Source organism: Dendrobates tinctorius, unplaced genomic scaffold, assembly GCF_039654945.1.
Source record: "Dendrobates tinctorius isolate UK_male_01 unplaced genomic scaffold, ASM3965494v1 ptg000005l, whole genome shotgun sequence".
Classification (NCBI taxonomy): Eukaryota; Metazoa; Chordata; class Amphibia; order Anura; family Dendrobatidae; genus Dendrobates; species Dendrobates tinctorius.
In genome coordinates this window covers 26,198,172-26,220,871 of record NW_027361673.1, presented here as the reverse complement: position 1 = coordinate 26,220,871, position 22,700 = coordinate 26,198,172, and the positions used below count along the sequence as shown (strand labels likewise).

Below are 22,700 nucleotides of genomic sequence, written 5' to 3'. Positions count from 1 at the left end.
CAGATATGGGGTTAGCGGCATTCCAAGTGTGGCGACGGAACTGAGAGGAAATGAGCCTTATTCCCCCGGCAGCCTCACTCTTTCAGTCATAGCGGTGGCGACAGCACGGTTTCAGTCTCCGCTCTGTGTATAGACAGTGGTGGCTGTCCCCGGCCCTGACTGACAGCAGCTCAGAATTAGGGCCCGCTGTGAGTCAATGTCGGGGCATGTTTACAGCCACCACTGTCTATATAAACAGCAGCGACTGAACCTGCAGCGGCGCCGCTGTCACCGGGAGTTTTTCTCCTGGCTGGAAGCCGAACACTGCCGGGGGTAATAAAGTCAATTTCCGCCCGGCAGCGGGGGTCCAAGTGCGGCATCCGCATGGTCTCAGAACACTATTGCCCTGCAGAATAACCCCATATCTGAAGGGTTAGAGCCCCATCTTACATGACAGGTTCCCTGTAGTGCGGCTTTATCGTTTTCATCCCAATGGGACACCGGCCTTTACTATACTCCGCGCGGTTTTTTTCTAGGGAAACAAGTAACATGTCGGTGCTTCAGGTGTTTCTACTTGGAAAAAGTGCTTCAAGTTTGACTAGAAGTTAGGCCGGGGTCACACTTGCGAGTGCAGCGCGAGTCTCTCGTCTCAATACCCGGCACTGCCGCCGGCACTCGGGACTGACTACACGTAGGCGCACACTCTGGTCCGAGTGCCGGCGGCAGTGCCGGGTGTTGAGACGAGAGACTCGCGCTGCACTCGCAAGTGTGACCCCGGCCTAAAGTACAAAACGCCCCAAACCTTTTTTTTGTGTGTTTTGCAAGTGAATTTTAAAGTCAGGAGAATCCAAGTTAAAAATAAAAAACAGTGTTAAGAACCTGCCGCTAAAGACAACTGCACGGAATTCATGGAGCTTTTCAACCTCCTTTAAAAAAAAATACCGCGCTGTGCCCCTCTCCAGGATGCTACTTGACGGACCCGGTGAGCACGGGCACGGGCCACCACTATGACCGGACTGTACCGCCGCCTCAAGGGAAAGACTCCCGCTGACAGCGAATCCGTGCGATGACCAGCTGTGGGCGGAGCCTGCACGATCAGAGGTGTGTCGTAAGGGGCGGTGCAGCCTGCAGCTCAGCCTATCATAGGCCTGCGCCCTCCTTCACCCGGGGCCGCCGCCTCCTCCTCCTCAGCTGAAGGGCAGGTTGCGGCCGACAAGATCTGTTGTAGTGGGACCGCAAATATCGTCTGACGCGCGAAGTGATCGCGTCAAATGAACGGGGAGAATGACGAGAAAGGTGAGCGCAGCCACACAGCGGAGAGGGAGGGGGCAGAGGGGAACGGGAGCCTGGGAAAGCAATACTCATAGGGATATATATCTGCCTAGTAATGTACAATCATACTCCTACGGATATATATCTGCCTAGTAATGTACAATCATACTCATAGGGATATCTATATATCTGCTGTAGTAATGTATGTACACAGTCATAGGGAGCTATATACTATAGTTTTTTAATCTCCTATAGTAATATATAAGGACATATACTATATCTATATAATCGTCTTATGGTGTATGTCTGTAACTGAAATCCCGCTGCGCTGATTGGTTGCAGCTGTGATCAGTCAGCGACAGGCGCAGCTGTTTGTAATGGTAAGCTGTGCCTGCCGCTGATTGGTTGCGGCCGCGGCCAATCAGCGGCAGGTGCAGTCAGGCGCAGCGCTTAATCTGTAAAAAATAGAATTAAAATTAAAAAGAGGTTATACTCCCCTTCCGACGGCGTCCGATCTCCTTTCCACGCGCCCGGGCTCGCGGTCCCAGTAATGCCTCGCGGCTTAGACCGGAGATGACGTCACTCTCACGAGAGCGCAACGTCATCAGCGGTCTAAGCCGCGAGGCATTACTGGGACCACGAGGCTGGGCGCGTGGAAAGGAGTTCGGACGCCGTCGGAAGGTGAGCATATAACTATTTTTTATTTTAACAGAGACCATGCATACCAGGATTGGGGGGGGGAGGTGAGGGGGCCACGCATACCAGGAAAGGGGGGTGAGGGTGACCATGCATATCAGGATAGGGAGGTGAGGGGACCATAATGTTAGGGCTGGCGGAACGCACCAAATAATAAAATAATAGTAAGGTGCGTTCGCAGCCCGGGGTCCACCGTGCAGGGGTGGTAAACTGCTGCTTAGTAATGGTGGAAGTATAAAGTGGTATACAAAAGGTCACACGTGGGTTAACGTCACCCAGTGTGAACAGGGCGAACTCTGTTACCTCACAGAGCCGCACTACTGCCGAACATAAATGCCGGAGCCTGTTTAGCTCACAGAGCTCGGCAACGGAGCGCACAGAATGCGGTCACAGAACTCTGCCCCAAGGACGCGGGGTCAGAGTCCCTCTAGACCTTCTGAGCGCGCGGCGTCGCACCTGCGGACGCCACTATAGACGCTGACTATGGTGGAGTGTCGAGCACGTGCACCGTGGCGTGCAGAGCCACCTGTGGACACTGATACCAGTCTGAGACTCTGTCTCTACCTACACCTAAGCCTGGGCGCTTAAGGGTATGTGCACACGGTGCGGATTCTGCTGCGGATCCGCAGCGTTTCAGGCTCTGCGGGTCCGCAGCAGATTTAGGTGCGTTGTACAGTACCATTGTTTTCAATGGTAAACTGGAAAACACCGTGCACATGCTGCGGATTTTTCCGCGGTTTACAGTCCGCAGCATGTCAATTCTTTAGTGCAGAAACACTGCAGTTTCACACCTCATCCATTATGAGGTGTAAAACCGCAGGACTTTAGTCCTGCGGATTTATCTGCGGTTTTTACTACAAAATCCGCAGAGCCAAGAAACTCTGTGTGCACATAGCCTAACAGGCTAGGCTGCACATCACATGCGTACCAAGGGTAGGGGTTTCTTAATCAGTCATTCAAAAGAGACATTCATACATGCATACAACACTCACTCCTCATAGTCTGGTAATGCAGTCTATACTAGCGCATGGCCATGCGAACCTTTTATAGTAGCGTCCTTCCGGGACCTTCTTGATGGTCCAATCCGAGCTGGAGAAGGACCTGAGCATGTGACCTCCGATCTCCAATGAGAGATCGTCCCACGGGCATGCTCAGTGGACCGAAAGGAGGACTTAGTCCCTGGAGTAGCTCGCTGCTGACCAGCATGCGTTGCTATAGCTGGACCAGAGATGGCAGCAGCAACCGAACCCACAGAGCTGGTCTGAGCAGAGCGCCGGGATCGACGAGTCTGCTGAGCAGCCTCCTCTGCAGCCGGAGAGGAATGGGAGACTGCTGAATGCAAGGCTCGGGATTCCTGCTGTGCAGCGACAGGAACCCGATGCCTAACACCATGTATACCAGGAAAGGGGGGTGAGGGGGACCATGCATACAAGGAAAGGGGGGGGTGATGGGACCATGCATACAAGGAAAGGGGGGGGTGATGGGACCATGCATACAAGGAAAGGGGGGTGAGGGGGACCATGCATACCAGGAAAGGGGGGTGAGGGGGACCATGCATACCAGGAAAGGGGGGTGAGGGGGACCATGCATACCAGGAAAGGGGGGTGAGGGGGACCATGCATACCAGGAAAGGGGGGTGAGGGGGACCATGCATACCAGGGAATGGGGGTGGGGGGTGAGGGGGACCATGCATATCAGGGGTGGGGGGACGGGACCATGCATTCCAGGATTGGGGGGTGAGAGGACCATGCATTCCAGGATTGGGGGGTGAGGGGTACCATGCATATCAGGATTGGGGGGGTGAGAGGACCATGCATACCAGGAAAGGGGGGTGAGAGGACCATGCATACCAGGAAAGGGGGGTGAGAGGACCATGCATTCCAGGATTGGAGGGTGAGGGGTACCATGCATACCAGGATTGGGGGGGTGAGGGGTACCATGCATACCAGGATTGGGGGGGTGAGGGGTACCATGCATATCAGGATGGGGGGGTGAGGGGACCATGCATATCAGGATTGGGGCGTGAGGGAACCATGCATACCAGGAAAGGGGGGTGAGAGGACCATGCATTCCAGGATTGGAGGGTGAGGGGACCATGCTTACCAGGATTGGGGGGTGAGGGGTACCATGCATATCAGGATGGGGGGGTGAGGGGACCATGCATATCAGGATTGGGGCGTGAGGGATCCATGCATACCAGGAAAGGGGGGTGAGAGGACCATGCATACCAGGAAAGGGGGTTGAGAGGACCATGCATACCAGGAAAGGGGGGTGAGAGGACCATGCATACCAGGAAAGGGGGGTGAGAGGACCATGCATACCAGGAAAGGGGGGTGAGAGGACCATGCATACCAGGAAAGGGGGGTGAGAGGACCATGCATACCAGGAAAGGGGGGTGAGAGGACCATACATACCAGGAAAGGGGGGTGAGAGGACCATGCATTCCAGGATTGGAGGGTGAGGGAACCATGCTTACCAGGATTGGGTGGTGATGGGTACCATGCATATCAGGATGGGGGGGTGAGGAGACCATGCATATCAGGATTGGGGCGTGAGGGGACCATGCATACCAGGATTGGGGGGGTGAGGGGACCATGCATTCCAGGAAGGTGGGAGGGGTACCATGCATATCAGGATTCGGGGGTGAGAGGACCATGCATATCAGGATTGGGGGGCGCATTATTATTAAAACTTCATAAATAAACTACATACAAATTCTAGAATACCCGATGCGTTAGAATCGAGCCACCATCTAGTATATTATATATAACCAGATGTCTCACCACTTGTATCTATTTCTAAAGTGCGTTTCATTTTATTACAATGGACTATTTCCTTCCTTGTCTATAAGCGCCATCAGGGGCTCCGGTGTAATCTGGGGTCGGGCAGCCTGAGTGTCCCGTATCTCCATCAACCACACCACACACATCCAGGAGACTTTTCACTGGATGCCTGTGGTCGTATCGCTACATACTGACACATGTGACCATTACACACCCTCAATCTTGGGCTGACACACAATATGGCCTAAGGATACTGACACAAATAGATTGGTATGTAGAAATCCTCCAACAGCAACTTTTCCCAACACTGTAGGAGCAATTTGGTGATAAAGCTTTTCCCAGCATGATGGAGACTAAAGGTCCCGTTACATTTAGTGATGCACCAGCGATCCCGACAACGATACAACCCGGTCAGAATCGCTGGTGCATCGCTAAATGGTCTCTAGTGAGCTGCAAGACAGGCAGATCTCAACAGCGACGCAGCAGCGGTCGGCGGTCGTTACTTACCTGTCAGATGGCAGCTCTGCTGACGACTTCCTCCCGCGTCCATTGAGTCGTTCGTCGGCGCCAGCAGGAAGCCGCCGACGAGAAATGGACCAGGACGATCTCGCGCGATCAGCGATATCCAGCGTGGAGCCAGGTTGGAGGTAAGTATCACATGTAGCGATATCGCTCTTGCGTCACAAAATCGTTGATGCTTTAGCGACATCGCTAGCGATCTCGCTATGTGTGAAGGGGGCTTAAGTTACTAAGCAAAATTGATAGCTAAATGGCTGGCTGAATAAAACATTAACATTTTGGGTCCATGGCCAGGAAACTCCCCAGATCTCATTCCCATTGAGAATCTGTGGTCAATCCTCAAAAAGCGGTTGAACAAACAAAAGGACAACACTCGTGAAATACCATATTTTTTGGACTGTAAGACGCACCTAGGTTTTAGAGGAGGAAATTAGGAAAAAAACTAAAGCAAAAAATGTGGTCAATTCTGTACTTAATATCCCCTATCCTGGTATATATGGTCCCCTCATCCCCATTCTGATACACATGGCCCCCTCATCCCTACCCTGTTATGCATGGCTCCCTCATCCCTATTCTGGTATGCATGGCCCCATCCTTATAATTGGCCCCCATCCTGGTACACATGGCCCCATCAGAAAACATAAAAAAAAAAAGTTACACTTACCTTTCTCCGCTTCCTTGCAGTGTCCTGCTCCGGTGCCAGCAACTGCTTTATACTTATAAGCAGCGCATGGCAGGGACGTCATGACCTGCTCACAAGCAGGCCACAGCTGCAGGAATGCTCGCCGGGACTGTGCGCCCATAGAGCAGTGAGTATTCATTGCTCTTCAGTAGCGCGCGGTGTTAGCCACAGGCTTCCTGCTGCTGCCGATGGTCACGTGTTCCGCTATTTAAGAGAAATTAATACTTTAATATATAAAGCTGAATGTGTGTATGTCTGGGATTGGTATCCGCACCGTTGCAGCTACAGCCACAAAATGCACAGTCACACGTCTGGACCCCGAGAGTGTCATAGGCTGTGTTGTGAGGCGAAATTTTAACCCTGCGTGTTCCAATTCACCAAACAATTTTTTTTCCCTAGGTACATAATGGGGAATAAGTGTATGTATGTGTGTGTGTGTATGTCCGGGATTGGCATTTGCACCGTTGTAGCTACAGCCACAAAATTATGCACAGTCACACGTCTGGACCCCGAGAACGTCATAGGCTATGTTGTAAGGTAAAATTTTAACCCCGCGCGTTCCAATTCACCAAACAATTTTGCCCCTATCTACATAATGGGGGAAAAAGTGAAAGGAAAAGTGTTGGAGGCAAATTGACAGCTGCCAGATGTGGACAAGGGGGACTTAAAGAATGAGAGTGATGGCGCCAAAGAGTATATACCATAAAGTTGCTAAGGTGGGGCCCTGACATGGGATACTCGCCACACACAAAATGCGCCACACACTATCACGTGCTTCAACACATATACCACCCTCAACACACATTTCACCACACATACACCAACCTCGCCACATAAAAGTTGAAACACAAAAGACGCCACTCAAAACTCGCCACGCTGTCCCAGAGCTGTTTAAAAGATGAAAAATGAGCTGTGATTGGTTGCTATCAGCAACAGTTTTCTTTGTAGACAGTTGTGGTAACTGAGGCCTATTATTCTTATCATTTCTATGGTGTTATCGTCCTTCTGTAAAGCTGGAAATAACACAATTTATTACCGTGCCAACACAGACCACACTCTGACACAGACTGCAGGGGGAGCCCAGTATCACACAGGATAGGATTAGATACACTGCTCAGCAGTCAGTATCACACAGGATAGGATTAGATACACAGCTCAGCAGTCAATATCGGATAGGAATAGATACACGGCTCAGCAGAGAGTATCACACAGAATAGGATTTGATACACGGCTCAGCAGTCAGTATCACACAGGATAGGATTAGATACACGGCTCAGCAGTCAATATCACAGGATAGGATTAGATACACGGCTGAGTAGTCAGTAACACACATGATAGGATTAGGTACACGGCTCAGCAGTCAGTATCACACAGGATAGGGTTAGATGCACGGCTCAGCAGACGGTATCACACAGGATAGGGTTAGATACACGGCTCAGTAGACGGTATCACACAGGATAGGGTCAGATACACGGCTCAGCAGGCGGTATCACACAGGATAGGATTAGATACTGCTCAGCAGGCAGTATCACACAGGATAGGATTAGATACACAGCTCAGCAGGCAGTATCACATAGGATTAGATGCACAGCTCAGCAGTCAGTATCACACAGGATAGGATTAGATACACTGCTCAGCAGTCAGTATCACACAGGATAGGATTAGATACACGGCTGAGTCATCAGTAACACACGATAGGATTAGATACTTTCTGCTGAGCTGTGTATCTAATCCTATCGTGTGTTACTGATGACTCAGCCGTGTATCTAATCCTATCCTGTGTGATACTGACTGCTGAGCTGTGTATCACACAGGAGAGGATTAGGTACACAGCTCAGTCAGCAGACATTATCACACAGGATAGGGCTATTAGATACACAGCTCAGAAACAGGATGTGCCAAAGGAGAGGACATTTTCATTCCAAGAATTCCACTCATTTCATCTGATTTGTTTTTTTATTTTAAACACCTCCAGTTTCCAGTTCAACTGCTATTTGCAATGTCCATTAACAATGCTCAGGGACAGTCCTTGAAAGTAGTAGGGATCGATTTGCAATCTTCATGCTTAACTTTACGTGATCTGTTCAAGAGTTGGAACTGCCAAAATTCTGTTCATCTTTGCACCAAAAGGAAAAACCAAACATGTTGTTTATCAAAAGGCTCTTGAATGAGTTGAAAATAAAATACTATCACTACTTGGGTAATCGTTTAGTTAATTTTTGTTGCAAATCTGTAGTGTTGAATATATGATGTGAAATGTTTTTATGTGCAATATATTCATTATAATTTGTTATAACTAACCACAGTTGGTTACAATGCCCAGGCAACGCCGGGCTCTTCAGCTAGTATTATATATGGTAGAGGACCTGAGAATGAGAAAGGACAACAAAGACCATCCCCAGTGGGTGTGAGCAGGAAGATATATATATATATATATATATATATATATATATATCTCCACACACATACATGTATATATTATCTAGTCTCCTTTATTATGTATACTGTTGTCCCTTATACAGTGCCCTCTCTTGCTATGTACAGCACCATCCCTTACCTATTGGATTATATAGAGCCTTGTTTTTTATTACATACCGTCCTCTCTTGTTAGATATATAATGCAATGATGGCTGATGGAGCATGGGAAAGCTTCTTTTCTAATGGAGGAAATGATGGACTGGTAGTCTGGTCACCGGCTCCTCCATCAGCAGTCATTTTATTTCTAACAAGCGAGCGGACTATGTAATAAAAAAGGGCACTGTGAATAACAAAAACAACAATAATACACTATGTAAGAGACAGCACTGTACATAACAGCAGATGAAGCTATATAATAAGGGACGGCACCGTATATAACTAGAGGATGGTATGTAATAAGGAAGTGTTATATATGATAAAAGAGGAAACTATGTAACTAAGGATCTTGTTATGAAAAGTGAGTACACTATATACTAAGGGGACTGTGCCATACATAAGTGAGTACACTATATACTAAGGGACTGTGATTTGCATAAAAAGTGACCACACTATATAGTGAGGGATGGTGCTGTACATATGTATATTGTAAGGTAGCGCTGTCATTCAAGGTTGGGGACACTCGCTTGGCAGCCAATAAATCACATCCGGCACAGATTTCTTAACATAACTCCAACAGTCCATGTGGTTTATTAGGCATCATAAACCAGGAACAGCAACAGAAAGTTCATACCAACAGCATAGCGTCCATGACAGAGCGTCACTCTGCTTATCCTGTGGTCACACAGGTTGTGCAATGTCCAGTACACAGGCTCTTCAGCCTCACTGTTATATCCCCTGTCCGGGTTTACCTCATGGCTGCTTCTCAGTGCAGACATTCATTCCCTCCAGGGAACTCTCACACACACATCTCACGTGTACAGGAAGGCAGACCCATCTTCCTTCAGTCGGTCTCACGTTAGCCATTACTCACAGCATTCACGTGCTGTCAGGCAGGAAGCCCCATCTCCCAACGGGACCTTCCACAACGGACCAACCGGGTTCAAGCATTCAGTCATGTGACCTACCCTGGCCACCTTATATAGTCCGTAGCCACGCCCACCGGGTCACATGGCTATGACCTCATCACAGGTCCTACGAGCATTCATATATTCTTTACTATGGCGTTCTAGCCACACCCCTGGGTGGATTTGTAGGTAGCTCTCCCTAACCCATTGGCACGGAAACTAAGCAGTATCACTGCTGATCAACACATACACAAGTCTTCATCTCAAGGCCACCCACCTTGAGATACATTACGATCATTCAGCATCCTACATCTATCAGGACACTGGAAATGCTTCTACGCCTGTCCTGGGACACCCACACAGCGCCCCCTAGCGGACACAGTGGTCACTACACCACAATATGTATAATAAGTGAATACACTGTATACTGTGTTAAATATAATGTCTTCCTCCACCTCCTCCTGTTCCTAAATCCATTATAAATCCCCCTTCCTCCATTCCCAATCCCCCACACCCCTCATTGTCCTCCTCTCCCCGAATCCCATTATTGTCTTCTCCCCCACCCCATTATTGCCTTCTCTCCCAGCACCCCCATCATTGCCCTTTCCACTACCTCCATCATTGCCTTTTCCCCCACCACCTCCATCATTGCTTTCTCCTCCACCACTCCCATCATTTTACTTTCCACCACCTCCATCATTGCTTTCTCCCTCACCACACTCATCATTGCCGTTTCCACCACCTCCATCATTGCTTTCTCCCCAGCCACCCCATCATTGCCCTCTCCCCCACCACCCCATCATTGCCTCCTTCCCTACCACCTCCATCATTGTCCTTTGCACTGACACCATCACTGCCTTCTCCCCCACCACCCCATCACTGCCCATTCCACCACCTCCATCATTTCCTCATCCCCTATCACCCCATCATTTCCCTTTCCACCATCATTGTCCTTTCCACTACCACCATCATTGCCTTTTCCCCCATCACCCCCATCATTGCCCATTCCACCACCTCCATCATTTCCTTCTCCCCAGCACCACCATAATTGCCCTTTCCACCATAACCATCATTGCCTTTTTCCTACCACCCCCATCATTGCCCACTCCACCACCTCCATCATTGCCTCCTTCCCTACCACTTCTGTTATGAATGGGAAACCGAGGAGGAAAAAAAAAGACAACAAGCTAAGTCTCAGAAAACCAGAGAAGTTGGTAACTATGCAGATTGCAGATCCCTGATCTTACCCGCACAACTAGCAGCAGTCGTGGAGCGTTCCTACTTTGGTCCTAGATGCCTCGTCACAACTGGAGAACTACATAAGCCTAAAGCAAGAAAAGAGGAAAACTTACTGCCCCAGAGCAGACCCCAAAGGAAAGACAACCCCCCACATGTATTGACGGTGAAACAAGATGAAAATACAAAGGCAGGAAAATAGGCTGAGCAAACGATGGGGCCCGGCTAACTAAAAAGGACAGAAAAGGAAAGACACTGTCTGCAATCTGCCAAAAAAACCTACAAAAATATTGTCCAACACTTCTGATAGCAAAATTAACCCTGAAGTCACTAGACTTCTAAACCTATATCAGCACTCTGAAATATTCTGAGACAGAGCAAAAAAGAGGCCAATCTAATAAGGGACAAAAAGCAGATTGGCAAATACTGATTAATAGGAGTGGAATTTCAGCATAGCCCCAGCAGGGACAGGCTGATTACACAAAAAACTGAATTGACCAACAAGCGCAAGTGTGAACATTAGCAAAAAACAAACTTAACTTGAGAAGACTGGAAGAGAGCTGAAGTCCAGGACCTGAGAAGCAGACTGAATCACCAGCACCCGGATAGGGCGTCGGCTGTCTTATATCCAGTCTGATACTCCAGAGATCCAATCGTTATCTTCCTCATCATCAGGTGGCAGATCACTACCACTTAAACAAACCGCACTACCTCCTGTCACCACCAGAGGGAGAACGGAAGGGGAACTCTCAACTGGTGGAGCAGAAAATGAGTTCATGACACACCTCCATCATTGTCCTTTCCACTGACACCATCATTGCCTTCTCCCCCACCACCCCCATCACTGCCCATTCCACCACCTTCATCATTTCCTCATCCCCTATCACCCCATCATTTCCCTTTCCACCATCAGTCCTTTCCACTACCACCATCATTGCCTTTTCTCCCATCACCCCCATCACTGCCCATTCCCCTCCACACCTCCATCATTTCCTCCTCCCCAGCACCACCATAATTGCCCTTTCCACCATGATCATCATTGCCTTTTCCCTACCACCCCGATCATTGCCCACTCCACCACCTCCATCATTGCTTTCTTCCCCACCACGCCCATCATTTTCATCCCCACCACCCCCATCATTGCCCATTCCACCACCTTCATCATTTTCTCCTCCACCATCCCCATCATTGCCCTTTCTACCATCATTGCCTCTTCCCCACCACCCAATCATCCCATTCCACCACCTCCATCATTTCCTCCTCCCCACCACCCCATTATTGCCCTTTCGACCACTGACATCATTGTCCTTTTCACCACCCCCATCATTGCTCTCTCTCCGTCACCCCCATCATTGCCTTCTCTCCATCACCCCCATCATTGCCCTCTCCTCCACCTACACAGACACACAGCACCATTCACCTCTGCACATTCCCCTGCAGTGATATGCACGCACACACACACCACCACTCATCTCTACACACGTACGCACGCACGTACGTACACACACCAGATAGCACCTCTCACCTCTTCACACGCTCTCCCGCAGCCACAGCATCACTGTCGCCGGCAGCTTCCTCTCACTGGCACTGCGACCGCGGCACTGAATTATGTCATCCAGCCGTGCAGCTGACTGCTGTGTGAGACAGGAAGCGCTGGCAGGACTCAGGATGGATCACTGCAGCTCCTCTGCCATTTTCTCTTGTGGGCAGTGGAGCTGCAGGGATCTCTCTCTACCCGCCGCACATGAGGGCAATCTGGCCAGGGCCCCCCAGAGCCTCGGGACCAGATAAACAGGCCAGATTGCCCTCATTATTAGCCACCCTTCAGGGGTCCCCCGAAGCCTCTGGACCCCGGTGCAGCCGCACCGGCTGCACATATGCGGTATGTCCGCCCCTGGCACAGCCGTTGCGGTCTGACTCCAGCGGGCCTCCTCACCCCTCGGGGGAGCCCCCATAGCAGTTGCGTGGCCTGCCGCCATTGGCAGTACGCCACTGTTCACCTCTCTCCCCTCCCATGGGAGTGGAGGGAAGTGAATATTCATTTCTCTTAAGTAGTGGGCACACATGACCACCTGGCGCTGCACACAAACGTTGCTTGTGTCACCATTTACCGAGACCAGTAAAACCTTAAAATTTCAGGGTATAGTGCTGATTTCTGGCTTATTTTTTGTACTCTGAGCAGATGTTTTGGCTGATACCATTTTGGGGTATATACAACATTTTGATTGCCTCTTCTTACGTTTTATTTGAATGTTGCGGCTAACAAAAAAAATTAATTCTGGAAGTTTGATTTTTTTTTTTTTTTTTTCTCGTTATGTAATTTACCGATTGGATAATTTTACTTTATTTTTTGATAATTTGACTTTTACAAGCCAGCAATACCCAATATGACTATTTTTCATTTTTTTTAATTGTTTTAATTGGGCAAAAGGGTGGCGATTTGAAGTTTTTGTGTATTTTGGTAGCTAATTAAATCCGGGATCATGCCGGAAAAAATGCAGGGTCTCACAAAGTCAGGGACACCACATATGACCTAAATGTACATTGTATGTTGTGAAGGGGTTAATTATGAGGGAGACAAAGTAACACACTAAAATGACTCAATTCAAATTCGAATTATAGAATAACTCAACCTTCAATGCTACATACTGCACAATAATGCCGCGCTACAAGATGTGTTTTGTGTAAATTTCTTCAGGCGGCGTGTAACATAACACAGACAGAGTGGAAGTTAAATAGAGGGACGAGGGGATGGTCGAAGATGATGCATCAGAAAGACAAAATGGCAACGCATGGACAGTTAGACCCAGCCCCGCTGGAAGGGAACGTCCGCCTGCAGATTGTGCTGAATGTGTGCTAATATTAGATTCTTTACACATTATAAGAAGTAATGAGTCGTATATTATTTTCTACTTTTGATTCATCCATTTCTCAGTTCGGACATAGTAATTTGGTTCTAGATGTTCTCTTAGCTGTTCAATAACCATATCTATAGCCGACATCCTGAAAGTGTAGCCTGAGGTCTCAAGCTTTTCGTACTTTTGACCATGACTAGAACAGTTGCGTTTGAATCTCAAGAACTGTCCATCTGGAATGCCTTGTACTGTGGAGGGAAGATCTGCATAATTGCCACACAACAATTAATTCACAGCTGTAGGTTCATGGTAAATATCTGTTTCAATCTTCCCGTATTCAGTGGTCATAATGTGGATGTTGAGAAAATCCAAGTGTATACCAGATTTATATAAAGCAAATGAATGTTGCATGTATTTGTAATTAGTTCTTGTATAAATAGAGGTAGGTGCCCTCCCGAAAGAAAAGGAATATCAATATAACACCTCCATTTCTGGAAGCAACAAATGTTTTTCACTGGATGCATCATACAGATGCGGTGCTCACATGCACCTAAGGAGAGATTGGCAACAGAAGGCACATGAGTGGCCCTCATTGCTGTATCTTGTAATTGCAGATGATAACAATCTTTGAAAACAAAATATTGTTTAAGAATAAATTTAAAGAGTGTCAGTAATTGCCCAGGTCTTGGTCTAAATTGTTATTTTCCAAAAAACTAAGACACTTCTGAAATAACATCTTCCTACTTGATGTATACAATGATTCCACTTTCGACATCACCAAAATGATCTAAATTTAGACCATCCAGTCTGTTCAAGACCAAAGTGGTATTCTTAATAAGAGGGTAGGGCAGATGACAGAGGTTTCAAGTAAAGATCAATAAATTGACACAGAACTTCACACAAACCACCGTTACCTGAGATGATCGCCTCATGTTTATGAATTTTGGGAATCAGAAAGTTAGAATGCATGGATTAATATCTTGAAGTGCCTCCAAGATTTTGTTTGTATAATTCCTCTCTAATACGCCTGGTTTAAGATGGTTACCAATTCATCTTGTACAGTAGCTGTGGGATTAGATAAGTTTCTTGTAACATCGCTGATTCCTCAACAGTGTAATCGCTTGTTCTTCATATTTTTTTTACATGGCCAGATCACTAAATTACCCCCTTTTATCAGCCAACATCATTCCAAGTTTTGAGTTCTTCTAAGGCCATCCGTTTTTTATTTATATTAATATTGAAATGCTTAATCTTACTATACATATTAATTTCTTCCACTACTAGTATGACAAATATTTCAACTGCTGGACAAAGGTTGAGCGAAGGAAATAATTTACCTTTTCTATATAGATGAATTGAGTAGGCTCCTAGAGGCAGGCCTCAAGTCATGTAAAGTTAGAAAAAAAAACTTACATCAATGAGAGGCAAAGGAGAGCAAGGCTGAAATATGCCAAAGACCATAAGAATTGGTCCATATAGGACTGGAGTAAGGTAATCTTCTCTGATGAGTCTAATTTTCAGCTTTGCCCAATACCTGGTTGTCTAATGGTTAGACGGAGACCTGGAGAGACGTACAAGCCAAAGTGTGTTGCACCCACTGTGAAATTTGGTGGTGGATAGGTGATGATCTGGGGATGCTTAAGCAAGGGTGGAATTGGGCAGGTTAATCTTTGCGAAGGATGAATGAATGAAGCCACATACAAGGTTTTCCTTGAAAAGCACTTGCTTCCTTCTGCTCAGGCAATGTTCCACAACTCTGAAGACTGGTTTTTTCCAGCTGGACAAAGCCCCATGCCACACAGCTAGGTCAATCAATGTGTGGATGAAGGACCACCACATCAAGACCCTGTCATGGCCAGCCCAGTCTCCAGACCTGAACCCCATTGAAAACCTCTGGAATGTAATCAAGAGGAAGATGGATAGTCACAAGCCATCAAACAAAGAAGAACTGCTTAAATTTTTGTGCCAGGAGTGGCATAAGGTCACCCAAAAGCAGTGTGAAAGACTGGTGGAAAGCATGCCAAGACGCATGAAGACTGTGATTAAAAATCATGGTTATTCCACAAAATATTGATTTCTGAACTCTTTCTGAGTTAAAACATGAGTATTGTTGTTTCTACATAAATAAGTACTTGTTTTCTTAGCATTATTTGAGATCTGCAAGCATTTTTTTGTTTTTGTTATTTTGACGATTACTCATTTTCTGAAAATAAATACAAAATTTAGTGCTTGGAAATTCGAAGACCTGTTGTCAGTAGTTTTTAGAATAAAAGAGCAATTTTACATTTTACTCAAAAATATTCCTATAAAGGGAAAAATCAGACAAACTGAAAATTTTGCAGTGGTCTCTTAATTTTTGCCAGAGCTGTATATTGGTTTAACTAATGAAAGCTCCGTATCAGAATAAGAGAACAAGTAAGAGATATTAAAAAAAAGCCTTGAAAGTTTGACATTGCTTCTTTGAAAACTATCCCGAAAAACTTAAATCTATCAATGTAACTCCCAATTGCTACGAATCAAAGGCATTAATAAATTAATGGTGGGATTAAAAGGTGGCAACCTCAACAAGAGGTTAGCACGACTTGAATGCAAGTGGGTTTGTATGTTTTTATTAAAAATTCATTTTTAGATTTCGTTCGAATTACCGTAATCTAGATAAGGAAACCAGTATCAGCACTCCACGTGTTAATTGTTTTTTTGTGGGGGGGGGGGTGTTTCGGAATGAAGAGTTTTGGATAAGGGAAGAAATCAACGGCCAGCCACAATACTATATGAGATCTATTGCAATTATGTCCAGTTTGAACATGGACACTATTTATACTATAGTGACTTGCACTTTGGTTTATTATTTTTTTATGATACATCCCTGTTATGAATGAGTCACCGAGGAGGAAAAAACAAAAAGCAAGCTAAGCCCAGAAAACCGGAGAGGTTGGTAACTAGCGGATAGCAGATCCCTGATGCTATCCACAACAACTAGCAGTAGCCGTGGAGCGTGCCTACGGTGGTCCTAGACGCCTCGTCACGGCCGGAGAACTAAATAAGCCGAAAGAAAGGGAAAATCTAAACTGCCCCAGAGCAGACCCCAAAGCAATAGACAGCCCCCAACATGTATTGTCGGAGAAACAAGATGAAAACACAGACACGGGTAGAAAGATAGGCTGAGCCAACGATGGGGCCCTCGCTAACTAGAAAGGACAGGAAAGAAAAGCTGCTGTCTGCAATCACGTAAAAAACCCTGCCAAAAAGAATGTCCAACACGTCTGATAGAAAAAGGCCCTGAAGTCGCTAGACTTCAAATCACTGTATCAGCACTCAGGTATATTCTGAAGACAGAGCAAAAGAGATCAACTGATCAGAGACAAAATGGGGATTCAGCCCAGTCCCAGCCAGGGCTGGCTGAACACAAAAACTAAGTAAACGAGACAAAAACTCATATGAACAATAGCAGAGAAAACTTAGCTTTAGGAAGGCAGGAACCAAACTGGAAACCAGAAGCCACAGTTAGGAAAAATCACCAGCAAGAAACTAGGGAGCCGGCTGCCTTAAATCCAATCAGAAACTCCTGATGTCCAATCACAGTCCTCTTCCTCAGGTGGCCAGTCTCTGCCATTTAGATCAGCTTTATTACCTCCCTTCACCAACAGAGGGAGTCCAGATAGAGAACTCACTACTCCTCTGTCAGCACAGCCAGCTCCATAACCCTCACCAGAAGCCAGAGGCAAATCCGAAAATTAGCTCACAACACATCCCACTTGATAAATCTATATGTAAAGCTGTGTGTGTGTGTGTGTGTGTGTGTGTGTATATGTATCAAGTCACGCATACTCCACATAGCCCAACCCACTGGCGGCTGGAGAGCAGGTTTGCAGAGGGAAAGCGCGGGATGCGAGTAGGGAGCAGAGCTGTGAGGAAGAGAGCGGGGCTGCGGAGGGATAGAACGGGACGGCGCATGGAGAGCGGGGCTGTGGAAGGAGAGAGCATGATGGCGGGTGGAGAGCGGGACCCACAGTTAGTTACTATGTCCAGGCAACACCGGGCTCTTCAGCTAGTAAATACATACGACAAAATAATAATTACGCTGTTACTATTTTTACACATGGTGATTAGCACCCACATTTCTATTATTTGTTATTCATTATTTTTCTGTATAGTTGTAGCACCTTGGCAGGCAGTATTTTTTTTACATAAATTATTATATTCACTTATGAACCAAAGTGCAGAGATGTACTTCATTTGCAAATTTTACACATTTTATTTTTGCAGTTAGCACTGTCACCTTCATGCACTGACATGTTCATAGCATGTTCTATATATACTGTATGCAACAATACATTTTACATGTATAGCCAGGATTTTATCCATTTCTTTTTTGGGTGGCATTTTGCAGTAATTCATTTTACTCACATTTTTGGCAAAAGCACTTTTTCCTTTTTCATTGTACTGTTTTTTTGTGCTACACACTTAATATTCAGCATAACTACGGTACTTTTCCCTCTTTTTAACATCTTCAGCCACATCTGAGCCTACGTGTGACTATATTCTCTCCGCAGTTCCTTCTTCCTTTAACCGCCTTGTTTGTGAGTGGGTATCAACCTTAGGCCACGTTCACACTTTCCGTATTTGGTCAGTATTTTACATCAGTATTTGTAAACCAAAACCAGGAGTGGGTGAAAAATGCAGAAGTGGTGACAAGTTTCTATTATAACTTTTTCCGCTGATTGTTCCACTCCTTGTTTTGGCTTAGAAATACTGATGTAAAGTACTGACTAAATACGGAACCTGTGAACGTGGCCTTACCCTGGGAGTTGTGATTCACACTCCGCACAAGATTGAGGGTTTAAATTCCCTTCCAAAAGGCTGGGTTAGCCGAGCATGCAACAAACCAAGAGCAAGAAGTATGCATGGGACCACCATGATGAAAATCAGTTAACTTTATTAAGACTACATGCAAAACAGGTCAAACATTAAAAACAATTAAAAAGCCCAATGGTTACAGAATAAAATTGAAAGCAACCAGATACAGCTGAAATGGGCCCTCCTTGGTTTGCTTTATGCTTCATTCAGTATGCTTTAGGTAGATCCCATTACTATTTGGTTGGTGGTCACTACCCCAAAAATTCTTTGGTTAGCTGAGCATGCACCACCACTTTGGCTGACGCCTCTCTGATACATTATGTTCTGTCGTATACAATCAACTTTTGATTATAGATGATTTTTTGGAAGTGCCCTCACATACTGGCCCTACATAAGTGTTCCCTATGTTCAGTCGACCTTCTCTGAAGATGTGTCCCTTTCCATCTATTTAGTCAGTTTTTTGTAATAGAATGTTGGAGGTGGTGACTGCGTATATAGGATATCTTAAACGGAACCTGTCACCAGGTTTTTCCCATATAACCTACAGCCGCCACCTTTCAACCCCATGTGACAGCATTCAAAATTGCTGTCTATTTGACTCCAATTCGCCCTGCAAGGAAAAAATCCACCTTTTATTATACTCCTCTATGGGGCTGTCCTGTCCGATGGGTGTCACTGGTCTTCATTGGGCGCCTCCTCTCTTCTCTGTCTACCTTCTCTGCTTCGTGTGCAATGACGCAAGTGAGAAGTGCACCGCGCAAGAGGGCGAAGGGGAACCCTGTAGATGTCAAAGAACGCATAATCCGCGCAAAGTACAGAAGGTGGATGGCATCACAAGAAGAAGAGCAAGCGACACCATAAGCAGGAAGATGGCACCGGACCAGGCAGCCAGACAGCATTTGAAAAAAGATTTGAAAAAAGACACATGGTAATGAGTTGCAGAAAGAATTAAGAGCGCTTACTGCAGATAAGAAAATTAGTCTGGAAAATGGATACACCATTTAGAAAAAGCTGCACAATTTCCGTAGTATTGAACAAGGAATCTCCATGATATGATTGCTTATTATATAGCACCATCGTATTCCACAGCGCTTTACAGACATTATCACATCTGTCCCCATTGGGGCTCACAATTTAGATTCCCTATCAGTATGTCTTTGGAGCGTGGAAGGAAACCGGAGAACCCACACAGATATGGGGAGAACATACAAACTTCTGGTAGATGTTGTCCTTGGTTGGCTATGTACCCAGGACCCCAGTGCTGCAAGACTGCAGTGCTAACCACTGAGCCAACGTGCTGTAACATACATTTAAAGGGCATCTGTTAGTAAAATCACCCTGCTAAGCCATCTTTATGATCTCGTAGGTCATAGGAAGATGAATAAAATGGTGCCTTAATATCTGCAATCCAATGTCATATTCCAGCGATATCATACTGTCATTTATTTTTTGGCTATGCATGTTCTAAAATCTGTGTACAATCTGCAACACTAGGGGAAAAAAAGTATATTTTAGATTTTCTCATTCTTAATTTTGTTTTAAAAGAAGTTAGCCTAAAGAGAGAGGTAAAATGAAAAGCTTTATATTTATTTTCTTTAATTTGCATCCCACCCAGTTATGCCCTGTAAAAGAAAGTATATCCGAGTGTGAACTGAACTTTATAATTTCTTTCTGTTTCAGGCTCTCCTCTTGATTTCTTCTTGATTTCACACCAAAAGTGACATGTTTGCCTGCTGCAGAGCTACAAAGCGGTAAGTTGAAAGCTGACCTGAATAATTCATAATCCATACAAGTGTGCGTGGAGAATCACGTCTAGTGACATCCCTGACCTGACGGTGACTCCCGGAATAAGCGCTCCCAATAATGCCTTTCCTTTCGGCCCACGCTACTAATAGCAATTTTTTTACTGTGCTGTTGATCAAGATCAATAATAAAATGGGAGAACGTAACACATTTGGACCTTAAAGGGGAATCTGATGAACCATTTTTTTTATTTATGCACATTTTTCGTTTCTTTAGGCTCTGTTGTGGTAATCTCCTTTATATTCATCTGGTCCACGCCAGGTCCCTGTCTGGTGCTGATGCTGTCAATGCCTTAAGGCCATTCTATTTTGCTGTGCACCCAGATTTCTTTGGTCAGCACCCACGAGAAAGAGTAAGTTTCTTTTACACATCCATTCGGTTTCTCTATAGCAATGTCTAATCTAGAGAACTGCGCCCCTATGCATCTTTTATTTTTTATCAAAAAGAGAATCAGATTTCTGGGGAAGCAAGTGTTAAGGGGTAAATTTCCTAATTGCACTGATAGGATACAAGAAACGTGCTAAGGCAAAATTAAGGATCGTTGGTGGGTGAATCTGTACCGACTTTCAGGATTATACAGGTGCATCTCACAAAATTAGAATATCATCAAAAAGTTAATTTATTTCAGTTCTTCAGTACAAAAAGTGTAACTCATATATTATATAGGGTCATTACAAACAGAGTGATCTATTTCATGTGTTTATTTCTGTTAATGTTGATGATTATGGCTTACAGCCATTGAAAACCCAAAAGTCATCATCTCAGTAAATTAGAATACTTTATAACAACAGCTTGAAAAAATGATTTTAAAATCTGAAATGTTGGCCTACTGAAATGTATATTCAGTAAATGCACTCAGTACTTGGTCGGGGCTCCTTTAGCAGCAATTACTGCATCAATGCGGCGTGGCATGGAGGTGATCAACCTGTGGCACTGGTGAGGTGTTATGGAAGCCCAGGTTGCTTTGCTAGCAACCTTCAGCTCGTCTGCATTGTTGGGTCTGGTGTGTCTCATCCTCCTCTTGACAATAATACCCCATAGATTTTCTATGGGGTTAAGATCAGATGAGTTTGCTGGCCAATCAAGCATAGTGATTGTGTTGTTTTTAAACCAGGTATTGGTACTTTTGGCAGTGTGGACAGGTGCCAAGTTCTGCTGGAGAATGAAATTTCCATCTCCAAAAAGCTTGTCGGCAGAGGGAAGCATGAAGTGCTCTAAAATTTCCTGGTAGACGACTGTGCTGACTTTGGTCTTGATAAAACACAGTGGACCTACACCAGCAGAAGACATGGATCTACAAACCATCACTGATTGTGGGTACTTCACACTAGACCTCAAGCAGCTTGGATTGTGGCCTCTCCAGTCTTCCTCCAGACTCTGGGACCTTGATTTCCAAGGTCTAGTGTGAAGTATCCACAATCAATGATGGTTTCATGAGCCATGTCATCTGCTGGTGTAGGTCCACTGTGTTTTATGAAGACCAAAGTCAGCACAGTCGTCTACCAGGAAATTTTAGAGCACTTCATGCTTCCCTCTGCCGACTAGCATTTTGGAGATGGAAATTTCATTCTCCAGCAGGACTTGGCACCTGTCCACACTGCCAAAAATACCAATACCTGATTTAAAAACAGTATCACTGTGCTTGATTGGTCAGCAAACTCGTCTGACCTTAACCACATAGAGAATCTATGGGGTATTGTCAAGAGGAAGATGAGAGACACAAGACCCAACAATGCAGATGAGCTGAAGGCTGCTATCATAGTGTAGTGTCTATGAACTCGTAATGACCTGGAGAATCATAATGACAGGTCACTTTTAGCATTTAGTGAACCTAGCAAAAAACAAGTGTGGGATTGCACTTTTTTTGCAACTTCACTGCACTTGGAATTTTTTTCCCGTTTTGTAGTATACGACATGGTAAACCAATGTTGTCGTTCAAAAGTACAACTCGTCCCGCAAAAAAAGCAAGCCCTCACATGGCCATACTGACGGATAAATAAAAAAGTAATGGCTCTGGAAAGAAGGGGAGGGAAAAATGAAAATGCAAAACCAAAAATACCACTGGTCATTTTTATTGTTACATTTTTCATATTTACCCTTTTATAGGAGGTAAACGAAAACTCACTAAAGAGGTTAAATGGATATCTGGAGACTATCCAAAAACCTGGTCTGAGGTCACACAAACCTGCTCAACTTACATTTTACGTTCGAGAAACCGTACAGATCCCTGAAAATCATCAAGAGTCATCGAGGGAATCAGGTATTTGCTTTGTTCGTTCATTGATGGGATGTATAAAGAAGGACATGGTCGGCCCTTCATCTCATTGTAGAAATGTAATGAAGCGCTGTGACAGTAACAAGAATAAGACTTCTCCGTCATTTATAACAGTAATTAACCAAAGTTGACATAATCCAGCTTCTCCTACATAAAGATTCAGCAAAGTCCTATACCTATGTCTGTCATGGTCAGGATATTGCTACCCGTGCTCACAATTCCAGTATACGGCCCAAACTATTTTATAAGGAGCAGGATAAA

At 45.5% G+C, this 22,700-nt stretch overlaps 1 protein-coding gene across 3 annotated transcripts in view; it reads left to right on the top strand.

Moving 5' to 3' along the window:
- Window positions 1–1,154: 1,154 nt before the first annotated feature.
- Window positions 1,155–22,700, top strand: part of TCAIM (T cell activation inhibitor, mitochondrial) — a 96,395-nt gene continuing 74,849 nt past the window's right edge. For all 3 annotated transcript variants that reach the window (XR_012230965.1, XM_073568882.1, XM_073568873.1), the window contains exons 1-4: window positions 1,155–1,275; window positions 20,042–20,112; window positions 20,381–20,516; window positions 22,271–22,424. Coding sequence is in view for 2 of the 3 variants with exons in the window: in XM_073568882.1 (XP_073424983.1) it covers window positions 20,084–20,112; window positions 20,381–20,516; window positions 22,271–22,424 (319 nt within the window). In the remaining variant the exon portion in view is untranslated. The remainder of the gene's footprint in view (window positions 1,276–20,041; window positions 20,113–20,380; window positions 20,517–22,270; window positions 22,425–22,700) is intronic.